The sequence below is a fragment of the Cotesia typhae genome, unplaced genomic scaffold, assembly GCF_013202065.1.
Source record: "Cotesia typhae breed Kobodo isofemale line unplaced genomic scaffold, CoteBio_Ctyphae contig_4, whole genome shotgun sequence".
In the NCBI taxonomy this organism is placed as follows: Eukaryota; Metazoa; Arthropoda; class Insecta; order Hymenoptera; family Braconidae; genus Cotesia; species Cotesia typhae.
In genome coordinates this window covers 4,999,550-5,021,307 of record NW_027423748.1, presented here as the reverse complement: position 1 = coordinate 5,021,307, position 21,758 = coordinate 4,999,550, and the positions used below count along the sequence as shown (strand labels likewise).

At 34.2% G+C, this 21,758-nt stretch overlaps 1 protein-coding gene across 2 annotated transcripts in view; it reads right to left on the bottom strand.

Moving 5' to 3' along the window:
• The window catches only part of Nolo (ADAMTS-like no long nerve cord), a 163,575-nt gene that overhangs the window by 43,860 nt on the left and 97,957 nt on the right, over window positions 1-21,758 (bottom strand). For both annotated transcript variants that reach the window (XM_074242506.1, XM_074242505.1), the window contains exons 4-5: window positions 274-326; window positions 82-178 (exon numbers count right to left, since the gene is read on the bottom strand). In XM_074242506.1, coding sequence (XP_074098607.1) covers window positions 82-178; window positions 274-326 — 150 coding nt within the window. The remainder of the gene's footprint in view (window positions 1-81; window positions 179-273; window positions 327-21,758) is intronic.

Here is a 21,758-nt window from a genome sequence, read left to right as displayed (position 1 = left end):
AGAGTTAACTCTAAGGTGCAATAGTTACTGCAAACTGTATTCGTCTGTGTTCATAATTTAAATGTGATAATTGTAACTAACCTGGTTGTTGCATATTTTGAACTTTACAGTAGATTTTCCTTTGCATGGTTTCCGTTTACATCTTCTCTGCTGTCGTGACAAACCTCCTCCACAACTCCTGTAATTGTTGTGACAGTTCGAATTATTCATGCTCGAAATATATAATATTTTTTAAAGAATTTATAATATTTATTTTCATGTAACTATCCTTACCTCGTACATGGAGACCATTTAGACCAAGGTGTCCATTCTCCCCAAGGAGTGATCTGAAAAATGTTTTTACAAATTAATAAGTTGAAGCTTCTAGACTTTTTTTATATTTTATGCTTATTAACGTTACAATTATCTACAGTTTTCAAAAGATACTAGATAAAGATGAGCATAGGTATATTATAAAAACAGCAAATATTGTGTAAAAATAAATAAAGGATTTTTATTGTAATATTAATCAACAAATATTAATCAATAATCGGTATTAGCAATTAAGCAGTTGCCAAATAAATCTTATATCTACCATGAATTTGATCTTTTATGACTGATGAAAGATTGAGCCGCCAAAGACAAGACAATTTTAGAGAAAAGTGAGACAGACTTTTATCACATCCTGATTTATTTCATAAATTAACAATGACACCATATATTTTTCACATACTCTGAATTAAATTTTTATTGAGTGACAAAGAGATTCTTAACACTATGTAAAGTCGAAAAAATTTGTGAAATCCAAAAGTGCACGGCTCATAAAGCTCATTTAATTATAAAATGAAAGTGAGAAAAAAAAATATGTCACCCCTAGTGGGATAAATGTTGATGATACATGTCGATATAGTCTTCTGGTATTTTTATTTTATTAATTGCGGTTAAACAACACTCAGTTATGTAAACATTCGTGATAAGGGACCTGCAATTCTTTCAAAGAATTAAAAAAAAAAATGTGACTCAATTAATGGATTTTTTAGCAAGTTACAGTGTTTACGGGTTTCATTTTTGACGGACGAGAAATTTTTTTTAACAATTTTCATGTTTTTTTTTTCGTTTCTATTGCACTAAATCTATTTTTGAAAAGTATGGAATTAATCTCCATTAAATAATATGCAAAATATCTTGATTTCGTGAAATAATAAGGGTATAATAATAAAAATAGTTAGAGCATAGATTTGAGCAGAATAATTTTTTTTTTTAACAATTTTATTTTCGTTTCCTTTCAAAATATTATCGATCAAAAATTGAATTAAATTCTTCTTGTTCTACCATTTTATGTATTAAAAATTGCGAATATTCAGGCTTTTAGAGGTTGAATCTATTTGTTGCTTTTTCCAGCTATCAACATGAATATCGAGCCATTTAAAATTTTTTTTTTTCAAATAAATGCGAAAAAAACAGATATCTCGGGTCAAAGTATACTTTGCTCTATCAAATAGTGAATACTGCTCATTAAATAATCCGTGAAAGTATAATGTTTTATATTTATCTTGTCATCTTGTCAACATTTGAATCTTGTTGATGTTTTTACGTTGTGCTTAATATTGATATTAGGAAACTCTAGATTTTATGTGTGTTAATACAAATTTATTAACTATCACTGCAACTAATATTCGCAGATACATAACTTTTATTATCAATGAAATGTTAAGCCATGACAAATGATATGAAAGATGTGTGGTTATGATCAAAGATCAGTTTTGAAAATAAGAGCGCGCATGAATATATTGTAAATTAATTCATTTTTTCAAATAAATGCGACTTATAATAATTTTTAATAAGATACTTAAGACTCGAAAAAATTATAAGATTTCATATTGAGTTTGAAAACAATACATAAAGTCAAAGTACAAATTAACTAGACTAAAAATAGATTAAACTTTTTAGTCCCATTAGATTAGAAACAGTTTAAAATGTTCATAGCTACTCAATTATTTTACTGACAAGTTGTATAGACTTAAAACGGATCAAAAATAATTTGAATAGTAGATTGAATACAGAAGAAAATGTTTTTAAGAGTTCAAATGCCGATCATTTTGCTCAAAATCAGTTTAAATTTTCCAACTTGGGATAGCTTGTGTATTTAATTCAATAAATATTTATCCAACAATTCACATACTATACAATAACGACTACTTCATGATTTTTCATTTTTTTGAAATTTTTACAAGTTATTGCATCCAATTCAAAGAGCTACCTTGAATTCAGGTTACTCAGAACCACCTACGCTACACTACTTTGAAGTTAAAAACATTTCAAGTAACGGAAAGAGGACAAAAATTTTGATTGAAATGTAATGTGTCCTTTGTACTGTTGGTAGTTTCTTGAATCGTACATTAATAAAAATAAAACAATAAATTGGTTGACATTTTCCGTATTAATTTCAGAATTATTTTGTATAAATTCTGTTTATGTGATTACTGACATTTATTGTAACATCAAATATTGCCATTCATAGGCACACAATTGTTTTACCTGAGGAAATAAACATTAAAAGTACAAAACAATGTTTATATTAAACGTTTTTATGTAAAAAATATACAAATGTCACAATTTTACAATAATTCAATTGTTGGTACCTTTTTTCTATATTTCTGTTAAAATTTATTACGATTATTAAACGTAAATATTGAAAAAATAATCATAATTTTCACTTAAAGAATAGTATGACGAAAATTTTCAATGAAAAAATTTTTTTAAATCTTTAGTAAGCTCTAAAAATTTTATAATCGAGCTAACATAAATTGATTGCTTCGTAGCAAAATGAATGAATTGCGGTTAGATTGTTTCCTCTAACATGTTCTATATTTGATTTCCGTAAGTGTTAGTTCTGATAAAGCGACAGATTTACTACCTAAAATGGATTAATGGCATAAGTAAAGATTTTCAGGGAAACAGTTGTCCGCAAGAACTCAATGGTGGTTGTCGCAAGTGTGAAGAGTAGAACGAATGATACCATTTTAGAATAATCCCTTAGGTATATAGAGAGTATAGAGTATATAGAATAAAGGAAGAGAGATAGGATTCACTTTTCCAGCGCAGTGTAAGTGGCTTGCATCCCTCACGTACTAGATTTGTCGATGAGCAGAGACAACGGTATTCTAGAGAAACGGCGACGTTGGGAGTACAAGAGCTTTTGGAGAATTCGTGCGTTTATTGATCCCTGTGAGAAGAGTGCAAGCCGTGTCTCTAGTGCTACCTCTTCTCTCTCGATTAGTCAATGAGTGGACGCTTCTACTTCACTGATATATATATGACTATATTCATATATATGACTATTATTTTTTGCTCCTCACATAGTAGACGAGTAAAATAAAAAAGATTCAAAACCTATGTTGAGATCATAAGGGCTCTCGGTATACCCGAGGTGCTGATGAAAGCGTAGGGTAATTTTTAGACTATAACACACACAAATGAATAATAAAAATAAATGAAGGGTAATAACAAGAAAAATAAAATATGGACCAGTGATAAAAAAATCTAAGAATACTGACGACGTGTCATCCTTTGATGTCTTCATAGAGTCTCTTTCTGTCAAACGCAGTAGCTTACTGGATAAATAGGATCCTTTGTTTGTCGCACTGGACGAGCCACTCAATATGTCCGTGTCCCTTTATTTCATTCATGAGCTTTTGAGCCGTCGTGTTGCTCGTTACCACATCCGTCAATTCGTTTCTCGCTAAATATTTATTACAAACAATTTTCAAACCAGAAGCACACTTGGTATTAAATAATTTCTCAATTTTTAATGCTTTTTAATAATCTGTCATCGTTATCGGCTAAATTAATAGAAAAGAAGTTACTTTTCGATACTTGTGCGTAAGTTAACTAAACTATAGATTGCCAGAAATCGTATAGTTTTTGCCCTCTGCATTCGCGGTTGATATGACAAAAATGTAATTTGTCTATTTTGACATTTCTTTTTTAATTTTTTGTACAAAAAATCTCATTTTCTACAATGTGAAACGGTTACTTAACGTAATAGACGTTAAAAACGTATGTTAAACGTACCCAACGTATTATAAATGTGAAGAGAACCAATAATGGGTGATAATAGTAATATTAAAACTACTTAATCAACTACACATTTAAATTTCAACTCAGGATTTTAACTGGATTTTTGAAGTAAGTCTCTACGTTGAGGTTAAGCTCTATGTTTTCCTATTATAAATTTCTTTGTAATTAAGACGATACCCATTTTAGGTAACTGGAAAGTTTTATTGCGAAAAATTATAAAAGTTACTTCATAAACATTATTTAAGAAATACGTTCGAAGCTGACAAAAATAGGGACGAAAATTAAATTCCCCAAAAGATAAAATTAATTAAAATTGATTTTAAGTCGTAAGGTGGGGGGTGAGCTGGGTATTAGGGTCCATCAAGGTCACGAAAGCGTAGTATGCCTCAAGGACCTATAGATCGAACTTGCTTTTCTCATAAGTTGAAACTCGCTTTCGGCTTCGAGCTTACTGGAGGGATAAAGTTTTCACTTCTAGAGAATTAAATTCGTTACGAGATAAAATTAATCAGAAATGTAGATATATTTTACAATAAATATTGAGGAAGGCAATAGAAGGCAATAAAAATAGATCATAACTTTTTCCAAGTTTAAAATATTAAGACGTCCGTATTGTAGATTTTTGACGTTGCCAATTTCACCTTTGCTAAAAATAATAACTCTGAGCTCGTGAACCGTTTTGTTTGTGACCTGCTACAGATTTATCTATAGAATTTTCGTTCTTAATTTAAGTAAAACTGTATTGATCCGTCTCAAAACATCTAGCCTCAATTAAATCTTAAAGAATTCAAGTAAACTTCAATCCAGTTTAACCAAGTTCAAAAAGCATATTGAGTTTACAATGATGCTAAAAGAGTATGAATGAGTCTAAAATGAATCTAATCAAGATTCAATGAATCTCAGATAATACTAATCGAATTTAACTTATATTTTATGCTGAATTGATCTTCAATATAGTAATAATATTTAGTAAAAGTCATATAATCTTGGGCTTGTTCATTAACACTGACTAACTATGTGAAAGTCAACAAATAATTTTAAAATTCAATCAAATGTAATTTCCACTCGATTTGTTTCATTTGGGACTTATTGAGTCCCGATCAGAGTCATTTGAGGCTCATTTATACTCTTTTACGGCCCAACATGCTTTCAGAACTTGATTAGGCTGGATTGAGGTTTACTATAGAGTTCTATTTTATCTTAAATATTAAAACAAGCAATTCATGTATTTGGGCTTTTTATTTTACAACGGTCACTTTTTAAAGTTTTTAAAGTTAATCCATCAGAGTTTTTTTTTGTTTAATTTGATGTTTGTGAAGTTGATAAAAAATATGTTGACCAATTTTTTTAAACTATTTTTACCATGCGTTTCTAAGATATGAATTTTTTTCAAAATTCAATTTTTTTTTTTCAAGTACTCACTACTTTACAAAAAGTGCATCAATTCGGTCATTTTTTTCATATAAAATTTTGGTTATGAATGTTTTTTTTTTTTGAGGAAAGAATACTACTTAATTAAAATTTTCTGCTTTCGACGTTATTTTTCGTTTTTTCAAAAAAAAGTCGATTTTGAAAATATATGCCATTTTCGATTTTTTTGAAAAAATCCTCAAAAATTCTTCGATTAATTTAAAAATTTTTGAGTCCAGTTCGATCAGGGTAAACGTGTTTTTCTACTTTGCTTTCACATTTAAAATTTTTTTTTAAATCTTGTTGTCGGACTTTGAGAAAATGACAGTTATTTAAAAAAAACCGAAATATTTCCTAGATCCGAGCTCTTGAAATTTTTTTCAGAAAACTACAATAAAAAACAAAAATTTTCTATTTAGTGTTGTGCTAATCGGTCAATTTTTGGAAACGTTCTAGTGATTTAAAAAAAAGAGCGGTTTTTTTTTTTTAAATATTCGTAACTTTTTTTGGGTTGGGTAAAAAAACCTGAAATAATTCCTAAAAATGTCTTTGGGGGTTAAAAAAAGATAGAAAACTTTGAGCGAAATGAAAGGGAATCGGGTAAAAAATTTGTCAATTTAGCATGGAATGACTTCTATAGATAGTTGTACTTTTTGTTGAAACGTGATTTTACACAAAAAAAAAAAAAAACCGAGCAAAGTTCGGTCACTTAGGTACGAAAAATTAATTGAGGCTCGATACATCGATTCGGGCGATATCAATAAATATCATTAAATTATTATATCAATGTAAAACAGCTTTTCTTTTGGAATAAGAAATTATATAACTTTTTCAATTTCCATTTGAAATTATTCACAAACAAACGATAGTTTCAAAATTTTTTCAAGACCTGACTAAAAAACCAAGAGCATTCTGTATTAAACATTTTATACATGATTTGTGGTGGTGATATAAATTCAAGATATGGGCACATGTGTTATAAAAAAAAATTATTTTTTTCCTATCAAATAGTTTAGAATCGATTAAATTAAACTGAGAGCGTCAGAAAAAAATTGAAGGAGGATGAAAACGTAAGGGTCGATCAGTATAAAACTATTCTTCTCAGTGGTTTTCCATTATTCAAAAGCGCGTCTTATACATTGACGTCGAATATCCTTCACTCAGACTACTCGTTCTCTGACATTTCAAGATTGCCAGCAAAACAATGTTTTTACGTTTTTTAAAATTATCTTTAATTTCACCGTGTCATAATTTTTTTTCTTATCATGATCGTTCACATTTTTCTCGTAATTCAACCAACATTTTCTATATCGATATTGTTTTCATCATTAGTTATTTTTAATAACTCGATTGAATTAAAGAAAAACAATGGGGCAAGAAATATAAAAATTAGTAATAATAGTAGCCTTTATATTTTAAATATATATATATATATATATATATATATATATATATATATATATATATATATATATATATATGTATAACATTGTAGAGTGGGTTTTGTTTCGATTTGAAATCATTTCTTTCTTTGCCACAAGAAACTATTCCATGAAGAAGTTACTCTCCGGGCGTTTCAATTTCGTTTTCCACGATAGAAAAGAGAAACAAAGACGGTGAAAGATGGAGCTAAAGAAAAACGTTTCGTCTCTACAGCATTGCCCTCAATTGAAAATTCAATTTGCTTTACATAAACATTGAAATATAATTCTCGTGATGAAGCTAAAAAAATTTTAGCAAATAATATTGATCGAGGCCTTATATCTTTATGTGTATTTACAGAAATTATTCTAAAAAAGCTCTTTTTTCGAACACTAAAATTTTTCATATTTTTTCATTCCTAATAAATTCTATTGCAGGGGTGGCTTTCAGGGTCAACCGTTTTTCTAATTTTTTTACAATAAAATGATTTTTTTTTGTTAATTACTTTATTAAGTTTAGAACATAGTAAACTTAGTGAAAATCACTTGAAATTATGTTGTTCTTCTAATTTAATTTGCTATAGAAGTTTTCTATTTAATTTTTGAAACTGTTACTAATTTTAAAGTTTTTTAAATTAACTAAAAACCAGGCGGGTAAGATTATAGTACTCTACCTAATTAAAAGAGGAAAATATTTACTAAAATTATGTGGATAGTGTGTGTTTAACGTGTAAAATTAGTTACTTTTTTATCCTGATCGTCTTCGTCAGGACACTAGGATTAGCTTAGTAAATTATTGTAATGTTATCTGTTATTAATACGTGTTTAAATTTAAAAATTAATTGGATGTCTTGAAGTTGATAAAAATTAGATTAAAAGATTCCGTTACATAGTTACAGGTCGAGTTAAAATGTTTTCAATTTTCTTGTATTAGGCCTCACTCTCTTCCCGTGTAATAGAAAAACCTCTGATCCTTTACATGTATATTAATTAATTTAAAAATCATACAATTTAATTTCATTTTATTTTTAACAATGCACAACTACAAATCAGTTTGTTAAATGAAAACAATATAGAATAAGTCAAAAGTGACAGCTCGGTGATGGGAGATTAAATTCATTGGACTGTTAAATTAAACGTAATTTGTATTGAAATTGTATAACTCTTTTATACGTTTGTAATTAACGTTTTCAATTTTACAATACCATATATCTTTACAAAATAATCTAGCATTAAATAGGGAAAAAAAAAATCGTTATTGAAATCCGGTGAAAACGATCTACTGGATAATTCTGTTTAAAGCGTGACTACTGCGTGTTCATAGACACAATAGAATATTTTCCGTTTGATATTACAAAAAAGCGAAAAGAAGAATGCGAATAAAAGAGAGAACTGGAAAGAATGGGAGGATAGGGTTGATCGAATTTTGAGTAGACTTACGGAATTGCATTATTCAAACGGTCGTAACACTTTTGCTCCCTTTTGACGGTTCTCGAGATTTCTCTATTTTCTCTATTTAACCTGCTGATGCAGGTGTCAATCTGTTTTTTCTTTACTCTTTTAACCTCAGTGACTTTGAAGTAATGTAAGAGAGACAGAAAACAGAAATATAGGAGGTAGGTCGCCATTTTGTCTAATACTCTCGTGCTCTTTCACCCTATTCGATTTCAGACACTCTGTTAAAATACTAATACACTGTTGGAAAACGCCGACTGAGTTAAGTTCTGAGGCAGACACATTAGACTCTCAAATTATGGAAAGCAACATCACCAAGAGAGATACTCTCTTTGCTAATGGTAGCCGAAAGCACTTTACCTAGATTCGAGATAGCCAGTAATATAGCCAACGCAAAACTTTAAATTCACCACTATCCGGCTTATCTAATTATCTTTTATATAAATATAAATTATTTTTTATTTATCATATTCTTTTAGAGTTGATTCGTTTTTATAATTTTAGTTTTATCTAATATGTATAATTGGATATTTTGTAGAAAAAATATTTCAATAGTGTTGTTTATTAAATTCTCAGAATTTATTTTATGGGTAAGATTTAAACCTACAATTGTTCCAAATCGTATCTTGATTGTCAACTTGACTGAAAGCTGTAACATTTCTTAAATGCATACTCTGGATGATCGTATAACTTGAAATATAATGGCTAAAGAAATTGCGATGCTGCCCATACCAATAAAACAAACGGGAATATTTCGCACTTGGCTTTTTCTTATAAGCATTACTTCTATATCATATAAACGATCAAATATCATTTCCAGTATGAAGCTATTATAGACACACAACACAAATTTTATTTCAAGTTCTTTCATTTATGATGTTCATCTTTTCTAATTTTCTGCTGGATACAAATTTCCAAAATGTTAGCTTGCTTTATATAATCTAGAATGTAACACATGCTAACATTTTAATATCTCAGATTATTTTTTTCTTAATTATTTCGGATTGTTTTTGAATTTTTATGAGTATGTATATATTATAAATAATGAGTATGTTTTAAATGTGTACTCTTACGTAGCCTCTTATCTAAAACTTTTATATTTTTTAAAAGTTGTCCCGAGTCGAAATTTTGATAGTAGATTCAACGTATTGAACGTTAAAATCGTCATTTGAACGTAATGAACGTTAAAAACGTATGTTGAACGTACCCAACGTATTATAAATGTTAAGAGAACCAATAATGAGTGAAAATAGTAAGATCAAAACTACTCAAATAACTACACATTTTTAATTTTCTTAGCGGGAAATTAAAAATTTTAATTTTTTTTTTTGCAAAAATCCTGCGGTACAAAATTTTATAAAAAGTTATCATTTTATATACAGATTTATGAGACAATTTTCTGTATAAAATCGTATGAATGACATTTCATAAAATTATACACAATTTTGGAAACCATTCCGAAGGTAAAAAATTTCGATAAAGCATTTCTGTCTAAAAAAAATGGTAAATTTAAGCTAAGAAATATAAAATCTCCCTCACAAAACTGTAAAAAATTTTTTTTTGTCTATTTATGTTTTAAGCATGTGTACTTATTTGAGTAATTTTAATATTACTTATTTTCACCCATTATTGATTTATTTCATATTTATAATACGTTGGATACGTTCAACATGCGTTTTTACGCTCATTAAGTTCAAATGACGATTTAAAAGTTCAATACGTTGATCTTACGTTTTCAACGTCTAATACGCTCAATCTACGATTTGAACGTTCAATACGTTGAATCTACGATTTAAATTTCGACTCGGGTAGTTATACGAAAACTGAATAATATTATGATTGATTTATTTAACACAGCAACATTGGATATCTGGTGATTCTGGTGCTTATAAAGAAAAATAGTTTTTATACATTTGAAAGTAAAAACTTTTGAGATTATTAAAAGAAAACATTACTTCGTACATTTTCAATCGGTAAGATATTATCGTTCAAGTGTATCATTCGATTTTTATATGATTTTTAAATTAATAAAAATTAATAGAAGGTTGAATTGTTTTTGTAATAACATGCACTGTATTTGTGAAAATATACTTTGTTAACTTAAATGGCTACAGATAGCACTCTCTTAAATTATTGTTTGTCTAGATATTCAGATGGTAATAAAGATATACAATCGCTAACGTGTATTAGTGATATAACATGCATGCAAAATATGTATATTTTACGTCATGCGTGAAGATAGAACCTGTCCAGAGATAAACCAACTGACATTTGTTGACTTGTAATCTGATTAACTTCATTATTACATTAACAAAGTTAGTAACTTCTGTGAATTTAAATTAATTATCGGTGTAATATACGTGTAAGAATGATACGGTTAATTTCTTCAAGAGTATTTTCACAAAGCTATCTAGTATTTATCATGCAGATAGTCTCTTGAACGCATTTATATTAAGTGTTTCAACTACTATTTACCCCGACAAACTCAGCATTGTCTTAAAGTATCGATTCGTTTTATCCAACAGTACACGTTATTTTATGAATTTATTGCTAAGAGGTTTATGTAGAGTTTTAGAATGTCAGTACTTTTTTACTACTGTAAGTATACAGAAAATTACGTTTATAATTTCACCGTTCTATGATTGAGTTACAGAACTGTTATTTTTGATGAAAGCGAAATTTTGGTACACTAAAAGAGAATGAAGATATAAAACATTAAACGACGCCATAAATTCTACTTATAACTTTTATTTGCTACAAGAATATCTTAAAATTTTAATAAAATTAATCTCGCCGAATTTGAGAAAAAAAGATATTTTTCAATTTTTGGTTGTCTTAACGGTGAAACATTTTTCCTGAGCGAAATGAAAATTTTCAAGCGTTACCATGTAGAAATTTTCAACAATTTTAATTCTTAGCTGGAGAAATCAAAATTTTCCTTACAGTAACTTTCTTGTTGAAAAAAAAATTTCTACCAATAATAAAACAGATTAAATTATTATATTAAATAGATAAACATAATAAAATTAAATTGAATGAAAAACATTTAAAATTTTTATTTATTATAAAACAGATTAAATTTTTTGACCCGGGAAATAAAACTTAATAAATCAATAGTTTATAATGAAAGCTTTAATGTGATATTTAAGCCCTATAATTGGAGCTCTTTATATGATTACTGTTTCTATTAATGAAACTTAAGGTCTAAATGATAGGTAGGCAATTAATGGATTATTAAGCTCCTTATTAGACGTATTGAAGCTAATATATTGTCTGAAGGTTATGAAGTTTATATTGAATCTCAAAATGAAGCACTATTTTGAATGAATTCTTAATGAAAGTCGGTCTGTTTAGACACGATGCGTCTGAAATATCATAGCTTTATATCCCTTATCAGCTCACAGAATGACATGATGTACAAGAAGTTTCGAACGTTAACTATAACAAGAATTAAAAATAATTAAAAAAAATAAAAAACGACACGGGCTGACTTGGAAATGGTTGACATAAATTGAATACGATACTTAGTGACATAAAAAAAAATTTTCCTCCTATTTTGTCACCCCCCTGACCCACCCCTATACTGAAACATCATTATGCACCCTGTTAGCAGTTGTAAAAAAATCTACAAAAATTCAAGAGACCTTCCCTTATCTCTACCAACGCGTTCTACTAATTTTCATTCATCGGGCTCACCCCCATGACCCACCCGTATACTGAAACATCACTGTGCACCGTGTTATCAGTTGTAAAAAAATCTGAAAAAATTCAAAAGACCTTCCCTTTAAGAGAAGGGATAAGGGAAGGGCTAGAGATAAGGGAAGGTGTCTTGAATTTTTTCAGATTTTTTTACAACTGCTAACAGGGTGCACAGTGATGTTTCAGTATAGGGGTGGGTCATGGGGGTGAGTCCGATGAATGAAAATTACTGGAAGGCGTTGGTAGAGATAAGAGAAAGTCTCTTGAATTTTTTTAGATTTTTTTACAACTGCTAACAGGGTGCACAGTGATGTTTCAGTATAGGGGCGGGTCATGGGGGTGAGTCCGATGAATGAAAATTAGTAGAACGCGTTGGTAGAGATAAGGGAAGGTCTCTTGAATTTTTTCAGATTTTTTTACAACTGCTAACAGGGTGCACAGTGATGTTTCAGTATAGGGGCGGGTCATGGGGGTGAGTCCGATGAATGAAAAGTAGTAGAACGCGTTGGTAGAGATAAGGGAAGGTCTCTTGAATTTTTTCAGATTTTTTTACAACTGCTAACAGGGTGCACAGTGATGTTTCAGTATAGGGGTGGGTCATGGGGGTGAGTCCGATGAATGAAAATTACTGGAAGGCGTTGGTAGAGATAAGAGAAAGTCTCTTGAATTTTTTAGATTTTTTTACAACTGCTAACAGGGTGCACAGTGATGTTTCAGTATAGGGGCGGGTCATGGGGGGTGAGTCCGATGAATGAAAATTAGTAGAACGCGTTGGTAGAGATAAGGAAGGTCTCTTGAATTTTTTCAGATTTTTTTACAACTGCTAACAGGGTGCACAGTGATGTTTCAGTATAGGGGCGGGTCATGGGGGTGAGTCCGATGAATGAAAAGTAGTAGAACGCGTTGGTAGAGATAAGGGAAGGTCTCTTGAATTTTTTCAGATTTTTTTACAACTGCTAACAGGGTGCATAATGATGTTTCAGTATAGGGGTGGGTCATGGGGGTGAGTCCGATGAATGAAAATTACTGGAAGGCGTTGGTAGAGATAAGGGAAGGTCTCTTGAATTTTTTCTGATTTTTTTACAACTGCTAACAGGGTGCATAATGATGTTTCAGTATAGGGGTGGGTCATGGGGGTGAGTCCGATGAATGAAAATTAGTAGAACGCGTTGGTAGAGATAAGGGAAGGTCTCTTGAATTTTTTCAGATTTTTTTACAACTGCTAACAGGGTGCATAATGATGTTTCAGTATAGGGGTGGGTCATGGGGGTGAGTCCGATGAATGAAAATTAGTAGAACGCGTTGGTAGAGATAAGGGAAGGTCTCTTGAATTTTTCAGATTTTTTTACAACTGATAATAGGGTGCACAGTGATGTTTCAGTATAGGGGCGGGTCATGGGGGTGAGTCCGATGAATGAAAATTAGTAGAACGCGTTGGTAGAGATAAGGGAAGGTCTCTTGAATTTTTTCAGATTTTTTTACAACTGCTAACAGGGTGCATAATGATGTTTCAGTATAGGGGTGGGTCATGGGGGTGAGTCCGATGAATGAAAATTACTGGAAGGCGTTGGTAGAGATAAGGGAAGGTCTCTTGAATTTTTTCAGATTTTTTTACAACTGCTAACAGGGTGCACAGTGATGTTTCAGTATAGGGGTGGGTCATGGGGGTGAGTCCGATGAATGAAAATTAGTAGAACGCGTTGGTAGAGATAAGGGAAGGTCTCTTGAATTTTTTCAGATTTTTTTACAACTGCTAACAGGGTGCACAGTGATGTTTCAGTATAGGGGTGGGTCATGGGGGTGAGTCCGATGAATGAAAATTAGTAGAACGCGTTGGTAGAGATAAGGGAAGGTATCTTGAATTTTTTAGATTTTTTACAACTGCTAACAGGGTGCACAGTGAAGTTTCAGTATGGGGGTGGGTCATGGGGGTGAGTCCGATGAATGAAAATTAGTAGAACGCGTTGGTAGAGATAAGGGAAGGTCTCTTGAATTTTTTCAGATTTTTTCACAACTGATAACAGGGTGCATAATGATGTTTCAGTATAGGGGTGGGTCATGGGGGTGAGTCCGATGAATGAAAATTAGTAGAACGCGTTGGTAGAGATAAGGGAAGGTCTCTTGAATTTTTTCAGATTTTTTTACAACTGCTAACAGGGTGCATAATGATGTTTCAGTATAGGGGTGGGTCATGGGGGTGAGTCCGATGAATGAAAATTACTGGAAGGCGTTGGTAGAGATAAGGGAAGGTCTCTTGAATTTTTTCTGATTTTTTACAACTGCTAACAGGGTGCATAATGATGTTTCAGTATAGGGGTGGGTCATGGGGGTGAGTCCGATGAATGAAAATTAGTAGAACGCGTTGGTAGAGATAAGGGAAGGTCTCTTGAATTTTTTCAGATTTTTTTACAACTGCTAACAGGGTGCATAATGATGTTTCAGTATAGGGGTGGGTCATGGGGGTGAGTCCGATGAATGAAAATTAGTAGAACGCGTTGGTAGAGATAAGGGAAGGTCTCTTGAATTTTTTCAGATTTTTTTACAACTGATAATAGGGTGCACAGTGATGTTTCAGTATAGGGGCGGGTCATGGGGTGAGTCCGATGAATGAAAATTAGTAGAACGCGTTGGTAGAGATAAGGGAAGGTCTCTTGAATTTTTTCAGATTTTTTTACAACTGCTAACAGGGTGCATAATGATGTTTCAGTATAGGGGTGGGTCATGGGGGTGAGTCCGATGAATGAAAATTACTGGAAGGCGTTGGTAGAGATAAGGGAAGGTCTCTTGAATTTTTTCAGATTTTTTACAACTGCTAACAGGGTGCACAGTGATGTTTCAGTATAGGGGTGGGTCATGGGGGTGAGTCCGATGAATGAAAATTAGTAGAACGCGTTGGTAGAGATAAGGGAAGGTCTCTTGAATTTTTTCAGATTTTTTTACAACTGCTAACAGGGTGCACAGTGATGTTTCAGTATAGGGGTGGGTCATGGGGGTGAGTCCGATGAATGAAAATTAGTAGAACGCGTTGGTAGAGATAAGGGAAGGTATCTTGAATTTTTCAGATTTTTTTACAACTGCTAACAGGGTGCACAGTGATGTTTCAGTATAGGGGCGGGTCATGGGGGTGAGTCCGATGAATGAAAATTAGTAGAACGCGTTGGTAGAGATAAGGGAAGGTCTCTTGAATTTTTTAGATTTTTTTACAACTGCTAACAGGGTGCACAGTGAAGTTTCAGTATAGGGGTGGGTCATGGGGGTGAGTCCGATGAATGAAAATTAGTAGAACGCGTTGGTAGAGATAAGGGAAGGTCTCTTGAATTTTTTCAGATTTTTTTACAACTGCTAACAGGGTGCACAGTGAAGTTTCAGTATAGGGGTGGGTCATGGGGGTGAGTCCGATGAATGAAAATTAGTAGAACGCGTTGGTAGAGATAAGGGAAGGTCTCTTGAATTTTTTCAGATTTTTTCACAACTGATAACAGGGTGCATAATGATGTTTCAGTATAGGGGTGGGACATGGGGGTGAGTCCGATGAATGAAAATTACTGGAAGGCGTTGGTAGAGATAAGAGAAAGTCTCTTGAATTTTTTAGATTTTTTACAACTGCTAACAGGGTGCACAGTGATGTTTCAGTATAGGGGCGGGTCATGGGGGTGAGTCCGATGAATGAAAATTAGTAGAACGCGTTGGTAGAGATAAGGGAAGGTCTCTTGAATTTTTTCAGATTTTTTTACAACTGCTAACAGGGTGCACAGTGATGTTTCAGTATAGGGGCGGGTCATGGGGGTGAGTCCGATGAATGAAAATTAGTAGAACGCGTTGGTAGAGATAAGGGAAGGTCTCTTGAATTTTTTTAGATTTTTTTACAACTGCTAACAGGGTGCACAGTGAAGTTTCAGTATAGGGGTGGGTCATGGGGGTGAGTCCGATGAATGAAAATTAGTAGAACGCGTTGGTAGAGATAAGGGAAGGTATCTTGATATTTTTCAGATTTTTTTACAACTGCTAACAGGGTGCACAGTGATGTTTCAGTATAGGGGTGGGTCATGGGGGTGAGTCCGATGAATGAAAATTAGTAGAACGCGTTGGTAGAGATAAGGGAAGGTCTCTTGAATTTTTTCAGATTTTTTACAACTGCTAACAGGGTGCACAGTGAAGTTTCAGTATAGGGGTGGGTCATGGGGGTGAGTCCGATGAATGAAAATTAGTAGAACGCGTTGGTAGAGATAAGGGAAGGTCTCTTGAATTTTTTCAGATTTTTCACAACTGATAACAGGGTGCATAATGATGTTTCAGTATAGGGGCGGGTCATGGGGGTGAGTCCGATGAATGAAAATTAGTAGAACGCGTTGGTAGAGATAAGGGAAGGTATCTTGAATTTTTTCAGATTTTTTTACAACTGCTAACAGGGTGCACAGTGATGTTTCAGTATAGGGGCGGGTCATGGGGGTGAGTCCGATGAATGAAAATTAGTAGAACGCGTTGGTAGAGATAAGGGAAGGTCCCTTGAATTTTTTCAGATTTTTTACAACTGATAATAGGGTGCACAGTGATGTTTCAGTATAGGGGCGGGTCATGGGGTGAGTCCGATGAATGAAAATTAGTAGAACGCGTTGGTAGAGATAAGGGAAGGACTCCTGAATTTTTCAGATTTTTTACAACTGCTAACAGGGTGCATAATGATGTTTCAGTATAGGGGTGGGTCATGGGGGTGAGTCCGATGAATGAAAATTAGTAGAACACGTTGGTAGAGATAAGGGAAGGTCTCTTGAATTTTTTCAGATTTTTTTACAACTGCTAACAGGGTGCATAATGATGGTTCAGTATAGGGGTGGGTCATGGGGGTGAGTCCGATGAATGAAAATTAGTAGAACGGGTTGGTAGGGATAAGGGAAGGTCTCTTGAATTTTTCAGATTTTTTACAACTGATAACAGGGTGCACAGTGATGTTTCAGTATAGGGGCGGGTCATTGGGGTGAGTCCGATGAATGAAAATTAGTAGAACGCGTTGGTAGAGATAAGGGAAGGTCTCTTGAATTTTTTCAGATTTTTTTACAACTGCTAACAGGCTGCACAGTGATGTTTCAGTATAGGGGCGGGTCATTGGGGTGAGTCCGATGAATGAAAATTAGTAGAACGCATTGGTAGAGATAAGGGAAGGTCTCTTGAATTTTTTCAGATTTTTTTACAACTGCTAACAGGGTGCATAATGATGTTTCAGTATAGGGGTGGGTCATGGGGGTGAGTCCGATGAATGAAAATTACTGGAAGGCGTTGGTAGAGATAAGGGAAGGTCTCTTGAATTTTTTCAGATTTTTTTACAACTGCTAACAGGGTGCACAGTGATGTTTCAGTATAGGGGCGGGTCATGGGGGTGAGTCCGATGAATGAAAATTAGTAGAACGCGTTGGTAGAGATAAGGGAAGGTCTCTTGAATTTTTTTAGATTTTTTTACAACTGCTAACAGGGTGCACAGTGAAGTTTCAGTATAGGGGTGGGTCATGGGGGTGAGTCCGATGAATGAAAATTAGTAGAACGCGTTGGTAGAGATAAGGGAAGGTCTCTTGAATTTTTTCTGATTTTTTTACAACTGCTAACAGGGTGCATAATGATGTTTCAGTATAGGGGTGGGTCATGGGGGTGAGTCCGATGAATGAAAATTAGTAGAACGCGTTGGTAGAGATAAGGGAAGGTCTCTTGAATTTTTTTAGATTTTTTTACAACTGCTAACAGGGTGCACAGTGAAGTTTCAGTATAGGGGTGGGTCATGGGGGTGAGTCCGATGAATGAAAATTAGTAGAACGCGTTGGTAGAGATAAGGGAAGGTATCTTGAATTTTTTCAGATTTTTTTACAACTGATAACAGGGTGCACAGTGATGTTTCAGTATAGGGGCGGGTCATGGGGGTGAGTCCGATGAATGAAAATTAGTAGAACGCGTTGGTAGAGATAAGGGAAGGTATCTTGAATTTTTTCAGATTTTTTTACAACTGATAACAGGGTGCACAGTGATGTTTCAGTATAGGGGCGGGTCATGGGGGTGAGTCCGATGAATGAAAATTAGTAGAACGCGTTGGTAGAGATAAGGGAAGGTCTCTTGAATTTTTTCAGATTTTTTTACAACTGATAACAGGGTGCACAGTGATGTTTCAGTATAGGGTCGGGTCATGGGGGTGAGTCCGATGAATGAAAATTAGTAGAACGCGTTGGTAGAGATAAGGGAAGGTCTCTTGAATTTTTTCAGATTTTTTTACAACTGCTAACAGGGTGCATAATGATGTTTCAGTATAGGGGTGGGTCATGGGGGTGAGTCCGATGAATGAAAATTAGTAGAACGCGTTGGTAGAGATAAGGGAAGGTCTCTTGAATTTTTTCAGATTTTTTTACAACTGCTAACAGGGTGCATAATGATGTTTCAGTATAGGGGTGGGTCATGGGGGTGAGTCCGATGAATGAAAATTAGTAGAACGCGTTGGTAGAGATAAGGGAAGGTCTCTTGAATTTTTCAGATTTTTTACAACTGCTAACAGGGTGCATAATGATGTTTCAGTATAGGGGTGGGTCATGGGGGTGAGTCCGATGAATGAAAATTAGTAGAACGCGTTGGTAGAGATAAGGGAAGGTCTCTTGAATTTTTTCTGATTTTTTTACAACTGCTAACAGGGTGCACAGTGATGTTTCAGTATAGGGGCGGGTCATGGGGGTGAGTCCGATGAATGAAAATTAGTAGAACGCGTTGGTAGAGATAAGGGAAGGTCTCTTGAATTTTTTCAGATTTTTTACAACTGCTAACAGGGTGCACAGTGATGTTTCAGTATAGGGGCGGGTCATGGGGGTGAGTCCGATGAATGAAAATTAGTAGAACGCGTTGGTAGAGATAAGGGAAGGTCTCTTGAATTTTTTTAGATTTTTTTACAACTGCTAACAGGGTGCACAGTGAAGTTTCAGTATAGGGGTGGGTCATGGGGGTGAGTCCGATGAATGAAAATTAGTAGAACGCGTTGGTAGAGATAAGGGAAGGTATCTTGAATTTTTTCAGATTTTTTTACAACTGATAACAGGGTGCACAGTGATGTTTCAGTATAGGGGCGGGTCATGGGGGTGAGTCCGATGAATGAAAATTAGTAGAACGCGTTGGTAGAGATAAGGGAAGGTCTCTTGAATTTTTCTGATTTTTTTACAACTGATAACAGGGTGCACAGTGATGTTTCAGTATAGGGGTGGGTCATGGGGGTGAGTCCGATGAATGAAAATTAGTAGAACGCGTTGGTAGAGATAAGGGAAGGTCTCTTGAATTTTTTCAGATTTTTTTACAACTGCTAACAGGGTGCATAATGATGTTTCAGTATAGGGGTGGGTCATGGGGGTGAGTCCGATGAATGAAAATTAGTAGAACGCGTTGGTAGAGATAAGGGAAGGTCTCTTGAATTTTTTCTGATTTTTTTACAACTGCTAACAGGGTGCATAATGATGTTTCAGTATAGGGGTGGGTCATGGGGGTGAGTCCGATGAATGAAAATTAGTAGAACGCGTTGGTAGAGATAAGGAAGGTCTCTTGAATTTTTTCAGATTTTTTACAACTGCTAACAGGGTGCATAATGATGTTTCAGTATAGGGGTGGGTCATGGGGGTGAGTCCGATGAATGAAAATTAGTAGAACGCGTTGGTAGAGATAAGGGAAGGTATCTTGAATTTTTTCAGATTTTTTTACAACTGATAACAGGGTGCACAGTGATGTTTCAGTATAGGGGCGGGTCATGGGGGTGAGTCCGATGAATGAAAATTAGTAGAACGCGTTGGTAGAGATAAGGGAAGGTCTCTTGAATTTTTTCTGATTTTTTTACAACTGATAACAGGGTGCACAGTGATGTTTCAGTATAGGGGTGGGTCATGGGGGTGAGTCCGATGAATGAAAATTAGTAGAACGCGTTGGTAGAGATAAGGGAAGGTCTCTTGAATTTTTTCAGATTTTTTTACAACTGCTAACAGGGTGCATAATGATGTTTCAGTATAGGGGTGGGTCATGGGGGTGAGTCCGATGAATGAAAATTAGTAGAACGCGTTGGTAGAGATAAGGGAAGGTCTCTTGAATTTTTTCTGATTTTTTACAACTGCTAACAGGGTGCATAATGATGTTTCAGTATAGGGGTGGGTCATGGGGGTGAGTCCGATGAATGAAAATTAGTAGAACGCGTTGGTAGAGATAAGGGAAGGTCTCTTGAATTTTTTCAGATTTTTTTACAACTGCTAACAGGGTGCATAATGATGTTTCAGTATAGGGGTGGGTCATGGGGGTGAGTCCGATGAATGAAAATTACTGGAAGGCGTTGGTAGAGATAAGGGAAGGTCTCTTGAATTTTTTCAGATTTTTTTACAACTGCTAACAGGGTGCACAGTGATGTTTCAGTATAGGGGCGGGTCATGGGGGTGAGTCCGATGAATGAAAATTAGTAGAACGCGTTGGTAGAGATAAGGGAAGGTCTCTTGAATTTTTTCAGATTTTTTTACAACTGATAATAGGGTGCACAGTGATGTTTCAGTATAGGGGCGGGTCATGGGGGTGAGTCCGATGAATGAAAATTAGTAGAACGCGTTGGTAGAGATAAGGGAAGGTCTCTTGAATTTTTCAGATTTTTTTACAACTGCTAACAAGGTGCATAATGATGTTTCAGTATAGGGGTGGGTCATGGGGGTGTGTCCGATGAATGAAAATTACTGGAAGGCGTTGGTAGAGATAAGGGAAGGTCTCTTGAATTTTTTTAGATTTTTTTACAACTGATAATAGGGTGCACAGTGATGTTTCAGTATAGGGGCGGGTCATGGGGGTGAGTCCGATGAATGAAAATTAGTAGAACGCGTTGGTAGAGATAAGGGAAGGTCTCTTGAATTTTTTCAGATTTTTTTACAACTGCTAACAGGGTGCATAATGATGTTTCAGTATAGGGGTGGGTCATGGGGTGAGTCCGATGAATGAAAATTACTGGAAGGCGTTGGTAGAGATAAGGGAAGGTCTCTTGAATTTTTTCAGATTTTTTTACAACTGCTAACAGGGTGCACAGTGATGTTTCAGTATAGGGGCGGGTCATGGGGGTGAGTCCGATGAATGAAAATTAGTAGAACGCGTTGGTAGAGATAAGGGAAGGTCTCTTGAATTTTTTCAGATTTTTTTACAACTGATAATAGGGTGCACAGTGATGTTTCAGTATAGGGGCGGGTCATGGGGGTGAGTCCGATGAATGAAAATTAGTAGAACGCGTTGGTAGAGATAAGGGAAGGTCTCTTGAATTTTTTCAGATTTTTTTACAACTGCTAACAAGGTGCATAATGATGTTTCAGTATAGGGGTGGGTCATGGGGGTGTGTCCGATGAATGAAAATTACTGGAAGGCGTTGGTAGAGATAAGGGAAGGTCTCTTGAATTTTTTTAGATTTTTTTACAACTGCTAACAGGGTGCACAGTGAAGTTTCAGTATAGGGGTGGGTCATGGGGGTGAGTCCGATGAATGAAAATTAGTAGAACGCGTTGGTAGAGATAAGGGAAGGTCTCTTGAATTTTTTCAGATTTTTTTGCAACTGATAATAGGGTGCACAGTGATGTTTCAGTATAGGGGCGGGTCATGGGGGTGAGTCCGATGAATGAAAATTAGTAGAACGCGTTGGTAGAGATAAGGGAAGGTCTCTTGAATTTTTTCAGATTTTTTTACAACTGCTAACAG